The 18,779-nt window shown below is 47.1% G+C and overlaps 1 protein-coding gene across 2 annotated transcripts; it reads left to right on the forward strand.

The window, feature by feature from the left end:
* The first annotated feature begins 1,665 nt into the window (after window positions 1–1,665).
* On the forward strand, window positions 1,666–18,004 carry LOC106573438 (zinc finger homeobox protein 3). Of its 2 annotated transcripts, none has more exons than XM_014148486.3 (6): window positions 1,666–4,342; window positions 4,487–5,052; window positions 5,234–5,462; window positions 8,332–8,582; window positions 9,480–12,827; window positions 12,930–18,004. In XM_014148486.3, exons 1-6 carry the CDS (start codon window positions 2,698–2,700, stop codon window positions 13,173–13,175), a joined length of 6,285 nt encoding a protein of 2,094 aa, XP_014003961.3. In that variant the 5' UTR covers window positions 1,666–2,697; the 3' UTR covers window positions 13,176–18,004. The 2 variants fall into 2 exon arrangements, with proteins under 2 accessions (XP_014003961.3, XP_014003962.2); XM_014148487.3 differs by having other exon boundaries at window positions 1,673–1,968.
* Window positions 18,005–18,779: the final 775 nt, after the last annotated feature.

Below are 18,779 nucleotides of genomic sequence, written 5' to 3' on the forward strand. Positions count from 1 at the left end.
CAGAGAACACCAAGATTGGCAAATTCGCCACTGGCGCCCTGTGCTCTTCACAGATGAAGCAGGTTCACACTGAGCACGTGACAGACGTGACAGAGTCTGGAGACGCCGTGGAGAACGTTCTGTTGCCTGCAACGTCCTCCAGCATGACCGGGTTGGCGGTGGGTCAGTTATGGTGTGGGGTGGCATTTCTTTGGGGGGACGCACAGCCCTCCATGTGCTCGCCAGAGGTAGCCTGACTGCCATTAGGTACCGAGATGAGATCCTCAGACCCCTTGTGAGACCATATGCTGGTGCGGTTTTCCACTTTAATTTTGAGTGTGACTCCAAATCCAGACCTCCATGGGTTGATAAATTGGATTTCCATTGATTATTTTTGTGTGATTTTGTTGTCAGCACATTCAACTATGTAAAGAAAAAAGTATTTAATAAGATTATTTCTTTCATTCAGATCTAGGATGTGTTGTTTAAGTGTTCCCTTTATTTTTTTGAGCAGTGTATATATATATATATGTGTGTATATATATGTATATGTATGTATGTATGTATGTATGTATGTGTGTATGTGTGTGTGTATATATATATTATACAAGTCAAAACATGGATGTAGCAACTACAGATAGACTTAAAGAAGCAATCAAAAGTGTGCAGGTTTTTTTATCAGCATTAATTAGATTTCTTTTATTCCATATGCTGGGATCCGCACTATGCAGCTGTTGCAAGAGCGCATTTTTCACTGGCTGTCCACTGGTTTCAAAAACAATGATTGATAGGCTGATTCAATTCTTGAATTCAACCATTATTGGGTTCAAATAGACATTTAGATTTGTGAACAGCCATCCACAACAACCACAATCCGTAAGGCGTAAATAGCTAAATGAGAGAGCAGCAGTGTGATTCACATCAATGCGCTATGTAGATATCAATAATAAAGTGTTATCCGTATCGCTGTAGACTACCTCACTGCTGTCTTCCTTACTGTACCTCTAAGCGTTTATTCAAGTTGGATCATCTTTGGATGCCGACAGCAGTTGCACCATTGGAAGACAGTTTGGACTGTAGCCTACAAAAACCTATTCCTGCTCTTTTCCCGCGATCCATCAAACACATTTGGTGTGTCATCATAGTGGTCTCTGATTTGTGGTCAGACTCGCTCTGGTGGAACAAATTTAAATCTGCGCCTTTTTTTCAATGCTTATTTGAATGTCATTGAGAAAACAGAGAAGTGTCGTCCTTTCTGAATTTAAGTAATCCTCTATTTTTTTCAAAAGTATCTGTAATCTGATTACAATATTTTTTTTGCAGGTAACGTAACGGATTACAGTTACCGTTTTTTGTAATCCATTACATATATCCATGATTACTCCCAAACCCTGGTGTTCTATTTCAAGCATGCATCTGATGGTACAGATGATACAAGGTTTATGGGTTAGATATACTGTATATCCACAACTCAACTATATTTGGCCTATAAATCTACATTTCACTTAAGCATTGTTGTGTCAAAATTGATCAATTATTCCATCTCTTTCTTATTTTCTATAACATACAATATCAGCATTAGAATGATAATTCCATTACTTCACTATTTTCTCCCTTCATCCTTCATCCTCTCCTCCGTAGTCTACCTCTCCCACTCGTTCCCCTCCCTCTCCTCCGCCGCATCCCATTGATACTGTCTGCGCAATTACGCACATGCGCAGTGGGGTGTTTTAGCCATCTGATGGAAACCAACTAGCAGGAATAATAAATAGCTAAGTGTTTTTCTCTCCTATATGATCAGACCTAACTGTACCTCTCCCCCTCCGTCCCAATGTTTACAGTAGATATAGCTTTAAGAAGATTTTAGGAACACAGACTGTTATGCTGCTCTCTCTGGTCCAAAGGTAATATGTGGATGTTCAGTAGACCCTCTATGTGACTGGATTACTACTGCTCCAAGGAGTCCACAGACGACACCGCCGCACAGATGTGAGTCTGCGTTTTTTCTAACTGTCGGCGAAATCCCTGACAGCCCATGTAGCCCAGGTAATGATAGCTGCATGGGTTCGTTGTTGAAGGCTACTGGTGCCTGTTATATCGACATTCGTATTACTTTATTATAGGCTAACCTAGACATAATTATTCTACAGACCAGCGGATTGTTTATCTTATCGCAAATGTGTTCGTTTCGTCAGTGCGAGTTTTGAGTGTCACCTTTGTTTGGCTGTGGTTGTTGACTGGAAAGAAGAGCGTTGTGCCTTTGTAAACGGGTGCGGGCTGTTTGTACTTGTTCTCTCTTGAGTAGGCTAAACGAAGACAGAAGTAGGCTACAGGAATATTTTAACATCGCCATAGTCACCATTCCAGTTAAATAATATATGTCAGCCGGTGTATGTTGGTTACCAGCAGCAGTTGCAGGCTACTGTTAGAGAGATACAGTAGTTCCACGGTTTTTAGTGTTTTTTGGGGGGCATTTTTTGGACATAGCCCCCGGTTATTGATCTGTGTGTAAATGAAAACCTTTAGGGCCAGGGGAGCAGCTATAAATTAGTCGAGTTTTGCCAATGCCTACAAGTCTGTTGGTTATTGTGTTGCAGTAACAAAGTTATTGGTAGTGTATATGCATTTCTTAATTTATTCACAGTATTTTTGTGAATACAAAAAAAAACCGATCTGCCTCAGGTGGGGTAGTAATGCGTGGCTTTTGTAAGCACCATTATGAACAGCGGTGAGGGAGGGAGAGGAAGGGATGGAGGAAGAGAGGGAGGACAGGAGAGAGAACCTGAAAAGAGCCCCAAGCTGTTATCCCATCCTCTCCTGACCCTGGAAGTGATTTCCTGTGAGGGGTTGTCCTCTCGAACCTTAGCCCTGTCCCCTGCCAAAGAGCCCCCCACCCTGATCCAGACAGAGACAGAGCAGGGCGGTGCAGAGGGGACCGCAGGCAGAGAGGAGACCCCAGGAGGGGAGGGAGGGGAGAGGGTTGGACATTCACATGGAGGCAGACTGGAGGAAGAGGAAGAGAAGCTAAAGGAGAAGAAGGAGAAAGAAAGAGTGTTACTGGTGGATGACAGAGAGGAAACGGTGGGGAGAGAGAACCTTGCACCAGCCTTTAGTAGCAAAGACAGAGGAGGAAAGGAGGAGAAACAGAGGGAAGAGGAGAAGAGGGAAGAGGCCATCTCAAACCAAAGCCAAACCAAATCCAAATGTTGTCTATTACCTCGACGGAGCCAGCACAGCTCTGCCTCCTGCATTGTTATGGCCAGTGGTACACTGAACAATAACACCCTCATCACTCCTTCCTCTTCTCCAAAATGCTCTACCTTTTTTCCCTCGTCTCCTTCCTCTCAGAGCGAGACAGAGATGAGTGATACAGGAGGAGTGCAGGGCAGTAGTCCTAGTTTTCCTCTGAGCTTTATAAAACCCCAGAAGTCAGCCCTGCCTGAGTCCACCAGCACACCTGTTACGGATGATAGGAGGGCAGACACAACTCACACTTCCCTTATTGCCAATGGAGACACCGCCAAAGTTCCAAAACCAAACAACAACCCGAAAGAGACAGATGGAAAAAGAGAGGGAGATGGAGCGATAGATGGAAAAAGAGAGGGAGATGGAGCGATAGATGAGAACTTAAAGACCGTTTCTAAATACCTCTACCCCTCTCTGTCCTCTCCTGGCTCACTGGACAGTCACATGGCCTTGATGCACTCCTGGAACTCCTGCAAGATGCTCAAATGCCCCAAGTGTAACTGGCACTACAAGTCCCAGCAGACACTGCATGCCCACCTCAGAGAAAAACACCCTGCGTCTGGGGGCTTGTGTGTGTGTGGGGGCTCGGGGGAGAAGTGTGTGTGTGGAGGGTCAAGGGGTGTGTGTGTGTACTGTAGCACGGGGAAGGCCCACCCTCGTCTGTCCCGGGGAGAGAGTTATGTCTGTGAGTACAAGCCCTACCGCTGTGGTGTGTGTGGTTACACGACCTCCTCTAAAGGAAACCTCAGCATACACATGCAGTCAGACAAACACCTCAGCAACGTACAGGTAGCAGGACACACACACCCTGCGCACGGCACACACACACACTCCGCACACAATGGGGGCTACGGACGCACACACCCCACAGTCACACAGCCCCCTGCACACACAACACCCTACCCCAGCCATCCCTCCTCCCAGGGTAAGAGGTGGCGGTGTGAGGTGTGTGATTATGAGACCAGCATTGCTCGGAATCTGCGCATACACACCACCAGCGAGAAACACATGCATAACGTGCTGCGCTTGAAACAAACACACAACGTGTTACAGAGAAGCTACTACCTGGCCCACTGCACGAGTCTGCCTCCTCAACTCACACTGCTACACAGCATAGGTGAGAGACCACACACACATACTCAATAACTGTTCTGTTGGGCTCTGTTCGCTGGCACATCAAGTTAGGTTGATACTTGATTATATCCATGCTTATATGTACAGTATGTTTTCTCACGGCCTGTTTGTGTGCTGTGTGTTCTAGGTGGGGAACAGTCTTTGGATATGCATCAACTATCAGCAGAGGAGCCAGTCGCCCCGGATTCAACCCTGACCCCCTCCCCCTCTCCTCCTCCCTCCTCCTCACCATCCCCTTCTCCCTCCCCCTCTCCCCCTCCTCCACTGTCTCTCCCCCCCTCTTATCCTCTTTCCTGTGGTGTGTTCCAGTGCCTGGTGTGTTCCAGTTTCTCCTCTGACAGTCTGGAGTCTCTTAGGTCTCACCTGAGCGCCCCCTGCTCCCTGCCCCAGTCTGAGTGGCGCTCTCTGGTGGCTGGAGGCTGCTACTGCAGGCTGTGTGGCTACAGCACCCCCCTCAGGGCTAACTTCACCCTGCACTGCCAGACAGACAGACACAGGGCCCAGTACCAGCTGGCTTCCCACCTCTGGGAGAAGGGGGAGGCCGGGGACAGGGAGGAATTTGAGAAGTTGGTTGCTACAGGCAACCCAGTCCAGCTGAAGTGTAACTTGTGTGACTTCCAGACCACCAGCTTGGAGAAACTGAAAATACACAGCATCAACAGCCAACACCAGGCCAGCCTCAAAGTCTACAGGGTCAGTACACACACACATGATTTGGAGGCCTGTGTCATTGCTGTACTTGGACTATAAGATTCTTTCTAAATATCTGGCATATAGACAGCAAATAAAGCACAGGGACTAGATTTATTTAGTGCATCTTTCTCTCTATCACAGTCTAACCCCAACCTATCACCCTATGTTCCTCTCTCTCTAGTTCTTACAGCAGTATGACAGTACAGTAGATGGAGGGTCCTGGTTGTTCCACTGTGTCCTGTGTAACTACTCCTCCTGCTCTAAACTCCACTTATTGAGACATACCCACTCCCCTGGTCATCAGAAGAGGGAGCGTCACTACTTGCAGTTAGTGAGAGGGAGGAGCCTGGAGGAAGGGGAGGGGCTAGCGGCTACTTTCACCATTAGGAAGTGTCCCAGTCCTGAGACAGGTAAGAGACATAGCTGGTCTTTTCCAAATCCCTCCTATCTGAAGTGTGCACTTGTTCAGTCCCCCTGATGAATTTAAAAGTTTATGATTAGTGAAGGCATTGGCAATAGGGAGTTTCAACCATATTTGTACACCAGTCCAGAACAAGTTGACGAATAGAATGGAGAAAATTATCTGTAGGCCTATAATTCAGGGTGAAGAGAGAGAGAGAAGGAATGATTGATTATGGTCAGGGATCTATTGGGTTAATTGATTTGTCGAAACAAGCTTGTTACATCCCATATTGCCCCCGACAACACTAACTTGAGACGTCGCCACTGAGACACTGGTATTGAACTTTAATGTTCTAGAATAGAGATTTCAGGGTCAGTTACCCAGACTCAAAGCCTAATCCTGGACTAAAAAGCACTGTCAATAGAGATTCTCCTGAATGATTTTTAGTCTAGCAGCACTAGGCTTAATCAGGACCTGGGAAATCTTCCCTCAGTGTATCAATCAAATACATTTATAAAGCCCTTTTTACATCAGCAGATGTCACAAAGTGCTTATACAGAATCCCAGCCTAAAACCCCAGAGAGCAAGAAATGCAGATGTTGACGCACTGTGGCTAGGAAAAACTCCCTAGAGAGACAGGAACTTAGGAAGAAACCTAGAGAGGAACCAGGCTCTGAGGGGTGGCCAGTCGTCTTCTGGCTGTGCTGGTGGAGATTATAAGAGTACATGGCCATTAAGGCCAGATTGTTCTTCAAGATGTTCAAACGTTCATAGATGATCAGCGGGGTCAAATAATAATCACAGTGGTTATAGAGTGTGCAACGGGTCAGCACCTCAGGAGTAAATGTCAGTTTCTTTTCATAGCCAAGCATTCAGAGGTAGAGAGAGCAGGTGCAGTAGAGAGAGAGATAGACAGAGAGATAGATGGAGAGAGCAGGTGCAGAAGACAGAGATAGATGGAGAGAGCTACACAGAGAGATAGAGGGAGAGTACCTTTCCGATGACTCTAATGACTGCTTTCCTCTAGTCAAACTGTCAGGATTAAATCTGGACTAACTGTCAGGATTAAATCTGGTCTAACTGTCAGCATTAAATCTGGTCTAACTGTCAGGATTAAATCTGGTCTAACTGTCAGGATTAAATCTGGTCTAACTGTCAGGATTTAAATCTGGTCTAACTCAGTCTGCGACTCTGTATTAAACAGTCAACAGTCAATACCAATATTCGGTCTGAATGAACTGGTCTGAACCCCAGAGGGTTTCCTAATAGAAAATGTATACTAGATCAATTAGTATACAGTATGTGTGTGTGTGTTGCTGTGTATTAACATACAGTACCAGTTTGGACACACTTTATTTTTACTATTTTCTACATAGTGAAGACCTCAAAATGATGAAATAACACATATGGAATCATCTAGTAACAAAATAAGTATTAAATAAATCTAAATATATTTTATATTTGAGATTCTTCGAAGTAGCCATCCTTTGCCTTGATGACAGCTTTGCACACTCTTGGCATTCTCTCAACCAGCTTCATGAGGATGTCACCTGGAATGCATTTCATTTAACAGGTGTGCCTTGTTAAAAGTTAATTTGTGTAATTTATTTCCTTCTTAATGCGTTTGAGCCAATCAGTTGTGTTGTGACACGGTAGGGGTGGTATACAGAAGATAGCCCTATTTGGTAAAAGACCAAGTCCATATTATGGCAAGAACAGCTCAAATAAGCAAAGAGAAACTACAGTCCATCAATACTTTAAGACATGAATGTCAGTCAATCCGGAAAATTTGAAGAACTTTGAACTTTTCTTCAAGTAAAGTCACAAAAACCATCAAGCCCTATGATGAAACTGGCTCTCATGAGGACCGCCACAGGAAAGGAAGACCCAGAGTTACCTCTGCTGCAGAGGATAAGTTCATTAGAGTTAACTGCACCTTAGATTGCAGTTCAAGTAATAGACACATCTCAACATCAACTGTTCAGAGGAGACAGCATGAATCAGGCCATCATGGTCGAATTGCTGCAAAGAAACCACTACTAAAGGACACCAATAAGAAGAAGAGACTTTCTTTGATCCAAGAAACACAAGCAATAGACATTAGACAGGTGGAAATCTGTCCTTTGGTCTGATGAATCCAAATTTGCGATTTTGGGTTCCAACCGCCGTGTCTTTGTGAGACGCAGAGTAGGTGAATGGATGATCTCCGCATGTGTGGTTCCCACCGGGAAGCATGGAGGAGGAGTTGTGATGGGGTGGGGTGCTTTGCTATTGACACTATCTGTGATTTATTTAGAATTCAAGGAACACTTAACCAGCATGGCTACCCTAGAATTCTGCAGCAATACGCCAATCCATCTGGTTTGCGCTTAGTGGGACTATCATTTGTTTTTCAACAGGACAATGACCCAAAACACACTTCCAGGCTGTGTAAGGGCTATTTGACCAAGGAGTGAGATGAAGTGCCTCATCAGATGACCTGTCCTCCACAATCACCCGACCTCAACCCAATTGAGATGGAGTGCCTCATCAGATGACCGCAGAGTGAAGGAAAAGCAGCCAACAAGTGCTCAGCATATGTGGGAAGTTGTTCAAGACAGTTGGAAAAGCACTCTTCGTGAAGCTGGTTGAGAGAATTCCAAGAGTGTGCAAATCTGTCATTAAGGCAAAGGGTGGCTACTTTGAAGAATCTAAAATATATTTTGATTTGTTTAACACTTTTTTTGGTTACTACATGATTCCATATGTGTTATTTCATAGTTTTGATGTCTTCACTATTATTCTACAATGTAGAGAATAGTAAAAATAAAGAAAAACCCTTGAATGAGTAGGTGTGTCCAAACTTTTGACTGGTACTGTATGTGTTACCTTTCTAGGTGGAAGCATTGAGGAGGAGGGGGAGAGGAGAGATTCCCTTTCTCCAGGCAAGCGATCGTTCTCTGGGCTGGAGGAGACACAGAGCCCCCTCTCTCCCAAACGCCCCAGAACAGACCAGCGCACTACTCACCAACAGGCTACTGCCAAGTGCCCACTGTGCCAGGACACACTAGTATACACACACTTGAGACGCCACCTCATACTCACACACAGTGTGGTCCAGGACTGTGTGGACAAGCTCATGAGTGTGGTAAGTGTGTGTGTTTCTGTGTGTGTGTTCTAGCTACCTTTTATTAGCAGAAGGGCAGTCAAGCTGAAGGAGCTCGCTTTTAGTGTCTCCAGCAAACAGAGTGCTCATTTTTCTCCACATCACCAACCTCCATTACTTTGCCCAGCATGATCAGTGCTCTTTGTCTCCCTCTTTGACTCCCTCTTCCTATTTCCCCCTTCATCCCTCTCTCACCCTTTCTCTACTCCCTTTTTCTTTACTCCCTTTTCTTATCTCTCCATCTTCTCTCACTTTCTCTATCCATCACTTTCCACTCTCTACCTCTCCATCTTTCTTTCTGCGCCCCCTTGTTCTTTCTCTATTCCCATCTCTCCACCCCCTGTTCTGTCTCTGTCTCCCCTCCCCCTCCCCAGCCCGCCGTTTTCTCTCTGCGCCCCACCCCCCATTCCCCTCCCCCTCTTTCTCTATGATAATAGCATAGGTTCATTAATTCAGACTTGGGTTATGATGGTCATTATGTTCCGTGCTTTCTAATGTCTCTGTTTAGATTAAGCCTGACCTTCACTCTCTCACTGGGGCATATACATATTATGTGTATGCTTCTCTTCTGTCTCTGCCATGCAAGTGTGTGTGTGTGTGTGTGTGTGCGCGTGTGTGTGTGTGTGTGTGTGTGTGTGTGTGTGTGTGTGTGTGTGTGTGTGTGTGTGTGTGTGTGTGTGTGTGGTTGATTTAAAAACACTATTATTAGTGTGTAATGGGAGAATGAGGTGATGTAGACAATAAAGGAGCATCACTATTATTATTCCATCTGCACTATCAAACAGGAAAGACACTGTTTTGACTGACTATAAAGGCAATCAGTCATCTGGATAGATTCAGACTGACGTTTTAAACCTTTGTTGTTGGTTTCTTTTCCAGGTGGCAGTGGAGCTGCCAGAGATTCTGCAGAAAGAGACACTGCAGATGGAATCCCACTCAAATATAAAGGAATCTCAAACAAACGATTGCAACACAAACAGCTCTTACACGAAGGAATCCCTCACAAACGAGTCTCAAACAAACGAATACCATACAAAAAAAGAAAAAGTAATCACAGCCAAAGATGTCCCTGCTCTTCTGACTCCTCCCTGTGAGGACCAGCACCCAGCAGAGGACAACACCTCTCACCTCCTTGAGTCCCCCAGCTCTCCCCCTTCCCCACCCACTCTTTCCTCTCTCTCCCCCAGCAACCTCCCTTCATCCAACTTACCCCCGTCTCCTCCCATTGATGCCCCTCCCCCCTCTGATTGTCATGGTTACAGGTTTCGCAGCGGCAGGTGCAGTCTAGCGGTCCGAAGGCAGAAGAAGCTGCAGCTGCACTGGCAGTACCACGCCATGAGGGCGGCGACAGAGTGCCACCTCTGCCCCAGACGCTGCCGCAGCCAAGAGGCCCTCCAGAGACACCTGCTCAACACACACCTACAGGACCTACACCTACAGGGTACACATCCTGACCAGAGTGGAGCACACATCCAACAACCAATCAGCCTGGAGGGGGAGGAAGAGGAGGGGGAGAGTGTGAGTGAAGAAGAGACAGATAAGAAGAAGAAGGAAGATGATGAGGAGGGGGAAGGAGAGCAGGGAAAGGGAGATGAAGGAGAGGAGGATGAAAAGGATGACCCAGATGAGGAGGAGGAGAGGCCCAGTTCAAGGGTTGGTGACAGTGACCAGGGTTCAAGGCAGCAGGAGGAGAAGGAGGCAGGGTCAGAACCCAACCCCAACCCCATTCTGGAGCAGTTCCTGGACCTGGCTCGGCCCTACAAGTGTTCCGTCTGCTGTGAGTCCTTCACTCAGAGAACCATCCTGCCGGTCCACTATAACTCTCTGTCCCACCGAGCCAGAGCCAGACGGGTCCTGCAGGACTCCAGCCCCAGTCCCCCTGACACCCGCTGCAGCCCGGCCCCGGACCCAAGTTCCTACCGCTGCAGAACGTGTCGGGTGGCTTTCAGCCAGAGTTCCACCCTGGACATCCACCTCCGCTCTGTACTGCACCAAACACGAGCCCGTGGAGCTCGGACCCAGCTATCACTGAACCCCCACACCCGCCAAACCCTAGTTCCAGCCTTGGTGCAGACCACTGCCTCCAGCCGTTCACCAGGGGGAGGAGAGGTATCTACCAGGGGAACCCCCCCAACAGCCACCAGATCAGCCCCTTCCTCCCCAAGTCCCTGTTCCTCCCTCAGTGAAGCCCAGCTGAGTGTGGGTGTCTCTGGGAAGGCTGAGGGCCACCAGGCTAAGAGGCGGAGAGTAGAGGACCTGACAGCATCTGGAGGACAGCAGTTACTCCAACAGCAGTTAGCCCAGGCCCAGATGCTACAACAGCAACATAAGTTAGCCCAGGCCCATATACAGGAACACACAGCCCTCCTCCAGCCCCAGCTCTTTAGTCCAACACTGCTCCCGCACCTCCCCTTACTGCAGCAGAACCTCTTAAAGCAGTTCCTCCCTTCAGCAGCAGAGAGTCTCCAACAGAGGAACCTCCTCTCTCCCCTCCAGTTCTCCCCAGACAGCCTGTTCTCTCTACAGCAGCAGATGCTCCAGTCCTTCTACCTCTCTGGAGGTCTGCAGCTCAACCCTAACATGAACATTAGTCAGATCACCTCAGCCCTCTCTCTCCAGACCATCTCTGCCTTCTCCTCTCAGACAAATGGGCTTAAACATCCCTCTCCAAAGCTGGTGACAACTAGCATCCAGTCTCTAGCCCAGCCCCCGAAATGTGAGACCCAGGCTGAGACAGCTGACAGTGACTCCTCCCTTCACCAGGCGGAGAACGAGTCAAACCCATCCTCCTCTCCTGAGGGAGATGGAGAGATGCAGGAGAGCGAGAAGAGGGATGGAGCAGAGAAGGCCCTCAGAGTTCTGCTGGAGAGATATGGCTGGGAGCTGGCCCTGCAATCCAATCAGAGCAGACAGAGACAACAGAACAGAGAGACGGGTGGATGCCTGGAGGAGGAGAAGCAGTGTGGAGAATGTGGGAAGCGGTTCTCTGACTCTCTGATCCTGAAGAGCCATCAGGAGTTTGTTCACCAGCAAATGATCACTCCGGTAGTGTTGGAGACGTTCTCCAGACAGTACAGGCTGCAGTATGACTGCCTCTACCCCCTCACACCCTTCCCAGTGGGGGACAATGATAATACTGTTGTTGCACGTCTAACCCCAGCCACAGCACCTGTACTTGCACCCTTACCCCCAGCACCAGTCTCAGATTCAATCCTTGACCAAGCCCAATCCCTCTCCCAAACCTCAGCCATAGGTCCAGATCAAGCTGTACCCACCACACCAGCATCTGTACCTGTAACCCTGTACACAGACCAAGCCCCAGTTAATTCCTCCTGCCCAGCCCAAGCCTCACCAACACCCTCTCCTCCTCCACCCTCTTCCCAAACACAACCACTTCCAGAGCAGCAGCAGGACACTATGACATCGACAACCACCCCTGCACCCTCTCCAACTATCATACCCCAGTCTAATCTCTCCATGCATTTCCCCTTATCCCAACTCCCCCTGCCCCCTCTTCCTTTACCAAGCCTCCCCACTCTTCCCTTCCACATAGACCTCTCTCTCCTCCCCCTTGGTCTAATGCAGCCCATAGCACTCCAGACTATGCTTCAGTACCAGTCCCTGTTATCATCTGGCCACCAACCACCCCTATCCCTATTCACCAACGCTCACTCCACCCACAAACCATCTCTACCCTCATACACTAACACACACTGTGCTCCTAGCCCATCTCTAACCTCATACACTAACACACACTGTGCTCCTAGCCCATCTCTAACCTCATACACTAACACACACTGTGCTCCTAGCCCATCTCTAACCTCATACACTAACACACACTGTGCTCCTAGCCCATCTCTAACCTCATACACTAACACACACTGTGCTCCTAGCCCATCTCTACCCTCATACACTAACACACACTGTGCTCCTAGCCCATCTCTACCCCCATACACTAACACACACTGTGCTCCTAGCCCAGCCCTGCCCTTTCTGAAGCGTAGGCTGGAGGAAGGGACACCTATGAGGGATGTGATGGACGGTGAGAGAGAGGAAGAGGGAGAGAGAGAGGGTGATGAGCAGAGGAGGGATAGGCGCCAGAGGACCACCATCAGTGCGGAGCAGCTAGAGGTTCTGTACCAGCGCTACAGTCTGAACTCCAACCCAACCCGCTCTGTACTGGAGGGCATCACCAGGGACACAGGCCTGAAGAAACGTGTAGTGCAGGTACTCTATCATTCTCATAGTAACATTTCTATAATTATGTAATGGTGATCATGTTTTGTGTAATAACATGTAATACTGCTGTGTTTGTCTGTCCTTCCTCAGGTTTGGTTCCAGAACACCAGAGCTCGTCAGAGGAAGGGCCAGCTCCAGACCCTGGGGAGAGGAGGAGGTCTGTGTCTGGGTGAGAACCACAGGCGCTGTCCGTTCTGCAGGGCTCTCTTCAAGGCTCAGAACACCCTGGACGCCCATGTCAGGGCCCACCACTGTTCACAGACTGACAGAGCTGCCTATGGCTCATTTAATCAGATGGGTCCTGCAGATGACTCCAGCTTCTCTCACAACCATTGATCCTACAGAGACAGGGAGGGTCCCTCTCTCTCCATCCAGCCTTTTCCCTCTCTCTCCCACCATCCTCTCTCTCCCTCCCTCCATCCCTCCCCAAACCCATTTCATCCCTCCCCAAGCCCAGGGGGCGCCCCCACTGAGAGAAAATACATTTCTGGGAAAACCGATTTGTCCTTTGACCTGAACAAACCCAAAATTGAAGAGGAGGAGAAAGAAGGGGAAGAGCATCTGTCAGTAAAAATATTCCCTTCGTCTGACCAGGCTCATGAGGGTAACCGTAGCAATCTGTTGTCTCAGGGATACAATTATGGAATGGCGAGCTTCAACGTTCAAGACTGACCAGAACACCAGTCCAAGTCTGTCTGAGTGTGGATAGGCATGTACCAAGACAGCAGCAGAGGCAGCGTACCCAGATGACCCACCAGCAGGTTGCCCAACTCCGTCTGCTACAGGGAGCAACCCAGCCCCCTGCGGTGTGAGGGCCTGGGGCGGCAGCTGGGCCTGGCATGCAGGGTAGTGCAGGTGTGGTTTCAGAATAACCGGGCCAACGAGAAGAGGGCCAGGAGCCTTAGAGTCGACCTAACCACAGGATAGAGAGAAAGACTGCAGAGGACAGGGGAGAGAACACAGCCATAAACCAAGTGCATGTCAGTCACAACAATAAACCAACCACACACACAGCCATGAACCAACCACACACACAGCCATGAACCAACCACACACACAGCCATGAACCAACCACACACACAGCCATGAACCAACCACATGCCCAAGAAGCCAAAGAGCATTCTACCAGTGTACCTCACCCCCTCCTCAGCCCAAAAACATCACAAGGCAGACTTCCTAGAGCTTTAAGACACCACTCCTCTGTTCCTCCCTCTCTCCTCTCCTGTCCGATACCTCAGGAGTTAACCCCTCCATGCCAACAGATGTCCCTGTCGAGGCCATATCATCTGGAGAACCAGGAAATGGTATGTAACCTTCCCACTTCTGTTTAAAGACTTTACTAGTGTTGTAGTTCTGTTGCAAGTACGAACAGATTCTTTCAAGATAGTCTAAGATGTTTGGTGTATAGAACGTTCATTCAAAGTAAAAGAACTGAAAGAAACAAAAGCCTCTACGGAAAACAAAAATAAAGAATATTCTTCACATAGAGCTTCTGCAAAGACTGGCTTGGATTCCAAAGCTTGTAACCAAAACCTTACATGTCCTTGGATTGTGTTGTCAACATGGTGGTTTTCATTTCCTGAACTGCAGTACAGACCATACAGTGAAGAGTAGATCTGAGACCGGTGTAGTACTAGGTGTGTACCAAAGGACTGACTGGTCTATGTGGTGCCGAAGCAGACCTCAACCTTCTCAAGCCTATGATGACTCTAATGCACATGTAAATGTTCCTTATGTGGATAATAGGCCAAATAGCACTGAGCTAAGTCCACTTTGTCCTTTAAGAGAGACGTCATATAAGAAGCTATTTTGATCATGTCCAACCAATATATGTCACAACAACTCCAACCAAACACTACACAACATTGTTTAGTAAATGTTAATGAATATGAATATTATGGATTGACGGTTGTTGTTATGCTTTGATAAGACAAGTGTTATTTAGTGGTTTATGAGAACATAATGTAGGCGTTATGATGTGGAGTTTAGGTAAGATGTTACCACGCACTCTAACCATCTCTCTCTGTGTATGACGTCTTCTTATTCTCTCTGTATTAATATTACTGTGGTAGTTATGATAATAATAACAGTAATAACTATGATAATATATAATGCTTTAAAACACAACCCAAAGACATAATAACACTGTAACCAGTGGTGCATAAAGCCCACAAAAACAACTTGAAAAGTTAGCTTGATAATGTATCATTGAATGATGGGAAGAAGAGTGACTGTATGAGAACTGCTGTATGAGAACTGCTGTATGAGGTATAAGAACTGCTGTATAAGAACTGCTGTATGAGAACTGCTGTATGAGAACTGCTGTATGAGAACTGCTGTATGAGAACTGCTGTATGAGGTATAAGAACTGCTGTATGAGAACTGCTGTATGAGAACTGCTGTATGAGAACTGCTGTATGAGGTATAAGAACTGCTGTATGAGAACTGCTGTATGAGAACTGCTGTATGAGGTATAAGAACTGCTGTATGAGAACTGCTGTATGAGAACTGCTGTATAATAACTGCTGTATGAGAACTGCTGTATGAGAACTGCTGTATGAGGTATAAGAACTGCTGTATGAGAACTGCTGTATGAGGTATAAGAACTGCTGTATGAGAACTGCTGTATGAGAACTGCTGTATGAGAACTGCTGTATCTGCCTCTTCACCAGGCCACTGGTGACTGTATACTGAAATCTCCATGAAACCTACTACTGTACTAGGATGGAGTAGCATTTCTCAAAGCCAAACTCCCCAGGCCCTAGTGCACTGGGTAGATGAGTACTCAGTAGGGAACCAAACCCCAGTCCCTAGTGTACTTGGTAGAAGAGTCATCAGTAGGGAACCAAACCCCAGCCCCTAGTGTACTTGGTAGAAGAGTACTCAGTAGGGAACCAAACCCCAGTCCCTAGTGTACTTGGTAGAAGAGTCATCAGTAGGGAACCAAACCCCAGCCCCTAGTGTACTTGGTAGAAGAGTACTCAGTAGGGAACCAAACCCCAGTCCCTAGTGTACTTGGTAGAAGAGTCATCAGTAGGGAACCAAACCCCAGTCCCTAGTGTACTTGGTAGAAGAGTTCTCAGTAGGGAACCAAACCCCAGCCCCTAGTGTACTTGGTAGAAGAGTTCTCAGTAGGGAACCAAACCCCAGCCCCTAGTGTACTTAGTAAAGTACTCTACTGAGTAGGGAACCAAACCCCAGTCCCTAGTGTACTCGGTAGAAGAGTTCTCAGTAGGGAACCAAACCCCAGTCCCTAGTGTACTTGGTAGAAGAGTTCTCAGTAGGGAACCAAACCCCAGCCCCTAGTGTACTTGGTAGAAGAGTATTCAGTAGGGAACCAAACCCCAGTCCCTAGTGTACTTGGTAGAAGAGTTCTCAGTAGGGAACCAAACCCCAGTCCCTAGTGTACTTGGTAGAAGAGTTCTCAGTAGGGAACCAAACCCCAGTCCCTAGTGTACTTGGTAGAAGAGTTCTCAGTAGGGAACCAAACCCCAGTCCCTAGTGTACTTGGTAGAAGAGTTCTCAGTAGGGAACCAAACCCCAGCCCCTAGTGTACTTGGTAGAAGAGTTCTCAGTAGGGAACCAAACCCCAGCCCCTAGTGTACTTAGTAAAGTACTCTACTGAGTAGGGAACCAAACCCCAGTCCCTAGTGTACTCGGTAGAAGAGTTCTCAGTAGGGAACCAAACCCCAGCCCCTAGTGTACTCAGTAGAAGAGTTCTCAGTAGGGAACCAAACCCCAGCCCCTAGTGTACTTGGTAGAAGAGTTCTCAGTAGGGAACCAAACCCCAGCCCCTAGTGTACTTAGTAAAGTACTCTACTGAGTAGGGAACCAAACCCCAGCCCCTAGTGTACTCAGTAGAAGAGTTCTCAGTAGGGAACCAAACCCCAGCCCCTAGTGTACTCAGTAGAAGAGTTCTCAGTAGGGAACCAAACCCCAGCCCCTAGTGTACTTGGTAGAAGAGTTCTCAGTAGGGAACCAAACCCCAGTCCCTAGTGTACTTGGTAGAAGAGTTCTCAGTAGGGAACCAAACCCCAGCCCCTAGTGTACTTGGTAGAAGAGTTCTCAGTAGGGAACCAAACCCCAGCCCCTAGTGTACTTGGTAGAAGTACTCTACTGAGTAGGGAACCAGACGCCAGCTCCTAGTGTACTCAGTAAAGTACTCTACTGAGTAGGGAACCAGACGCCAGCTCCTAGTGTACTCAGTAAAGTACTCTACTGAGTAGGGAACCAGACGCCAGCTCCTAGTGTACTCAGTAGGGAACTACTTCAGAGCCATTGCAGTAGAGCGGTTGAAATTCTTTCCTCCTCAATGTAACCAACCAGATAGATTGTTTCAGCTCAGTCTTTGAGGACGTCCAGTTTGCTGCTAACGTATTTTGTAATATTGTAATAACTGTTATAACATCCAAGATGCAGTTTATAACCTGACCTTTAATTCTGATGTTATCAAAGAGATACTTGGGGATCCAGTATTTACTCATTCATGAATTACTATGTGACAGTGGTTTCTAAACAAAGCTACCAAGAAGATAATATGATTCTACAAAGATAAGATACTTCTTTACTAAAGATCTTGCATAGCTATGCTATGGCAGGTTAGATTGTATCTAGCCCTAAACCTTCCACAGATCTGTGTACCAGTCTGTTTCTTTTCTTGTGTCACTGGCTTGTTTAGCCATGTAGCTTTCCATGTTTGTCTCTGCTTTAGGCCAGGCAACAATGTAGCCATGTAGTGACATAGACACGTATCCATGCAGCCATGTAGCTGAGTAGCCACATAGTCATGTAGCCACACAGATTGTAACAATGCAGGGAAACTGGACACAGAAACCAGGCTAACCTTCCAAAGGATGCTAACTATCTCAGTTTTAGCTCTAAAACTAACCACAATACCAATGATCTTTTTCTGTACTACATGGCAGTTATGTACATATTGTTGTTTTGTTCGTTTTTCTCATTTAACTGTAAGATGTAAATATTGTGTTTTTTATTGTTCCTGGAGGCTGTTGCCGTAGTGATAACCAAAATATACGTGTTGTGCACCTGTCCCAGTCTTTTGCTCCAGTGGTTGTTTGTTCGTTCTCCCCAGTTCTCCTACAGATGTTTTCTCCCCCTCCCCACTCTATAGCCACTGAGGTAAATAAAGTCTGGTTTGGTGTACATATTTGCCTCATGTCTTATTTGTGTGTGTGTGTGTGTGTGTGTGTGTGTGTGTGTGTGTGTGTGTGTGTGTGTGTGTGTGTGTGTGTGTGTGTGTGTGTGTGTGTGTGTGTGTGTGTGTGTGTGTGTGTGTGTGTGTGTGTGTGTGTGTGTGTGCGTGCTTGTGTTTTATTTGCCGATCCCCACAAGGAAAAAGTATATTTTAGAATTAGGGTTATAATTAGGGGTTAGGAAAAATAGGATTTTGAATGGGAATCAATTTTGTTTGGTCCCCACAAGGATAGCAAAACAAACTGTGTGTAAGTACGTCAGTGACATCCAGCCAGATGACTTTCCTTTGTGAAAAAATTATTTGATGAATATTAATGACCTCACATGAATTATACTGCTGCTAATGCTGGGATGGGTATGGTGGGGGGGGGGGGGTGTATGTGTGTGTAGGGGATATAATGTTTATTACCTACTTGTGTATACATATTTGATGCTGTGGGGGTACAGGGAGAAGGGTACAGGGAGGAGGTTTAAGGAGGGGGGATAGTAGGGTATAATGTCATGCACTGGAGTATCAGTGATCCTGGGGGAGGGGTCAGCGAGAGAGAGTGGGGGGAGACCAGAAGGGTTATAATGTCATTGGTATTGTTGTGTATATAGGCTCATTTAGATTTAAATTGGTTCAGTGTGAGCAGAGGAGAAAAGCCAGTTCATGTTTATTCATGAGTCCCTTGGCTCAGCCACCAGTTAAAGACACAGGGCTCTGTTTTCACTGATAACACCCCC

The sequence above is a fragment of the Salmo salar genome, chromosome 16, assembly GCF_965601325.2.
Source record: "Salmo salar chromosome 16, fSalSal1, whole genome shotgun sequence".
Classification (NCBI taxonomy): domain Eukaryota; kingdom Metazoa; phylum Chordata; class Actinopteri; order Salmoniformes; family Salmonidae; genus Salmo; species Salmo salar.

Bases quoted from the DNA above. Each gene is read 5' to 3' on its own strand.
- LOC106573438 (XM_014148486.3), top strand. From the start codon at position 2,698: ATGAACAGCGGTGAGGGAGGGAGAGGAAGGGATGGAGGAAGAGAGGGA. The intron at 5,463-8,331 runs GTAAGAGACATA...TTACCTTTCTAG, and splicing joins GTGTCCCAGTCCTGAGACAG to GTGGAAGCATTGAGGAGGAG. The intron at 12,828-12,929 runs GTACTCTATCAT...GTCCTTCCTCAG, and splicing joins TGAAGAAACGTGTAGTGCAG to GTTTGGTTCCAGAACACCAG.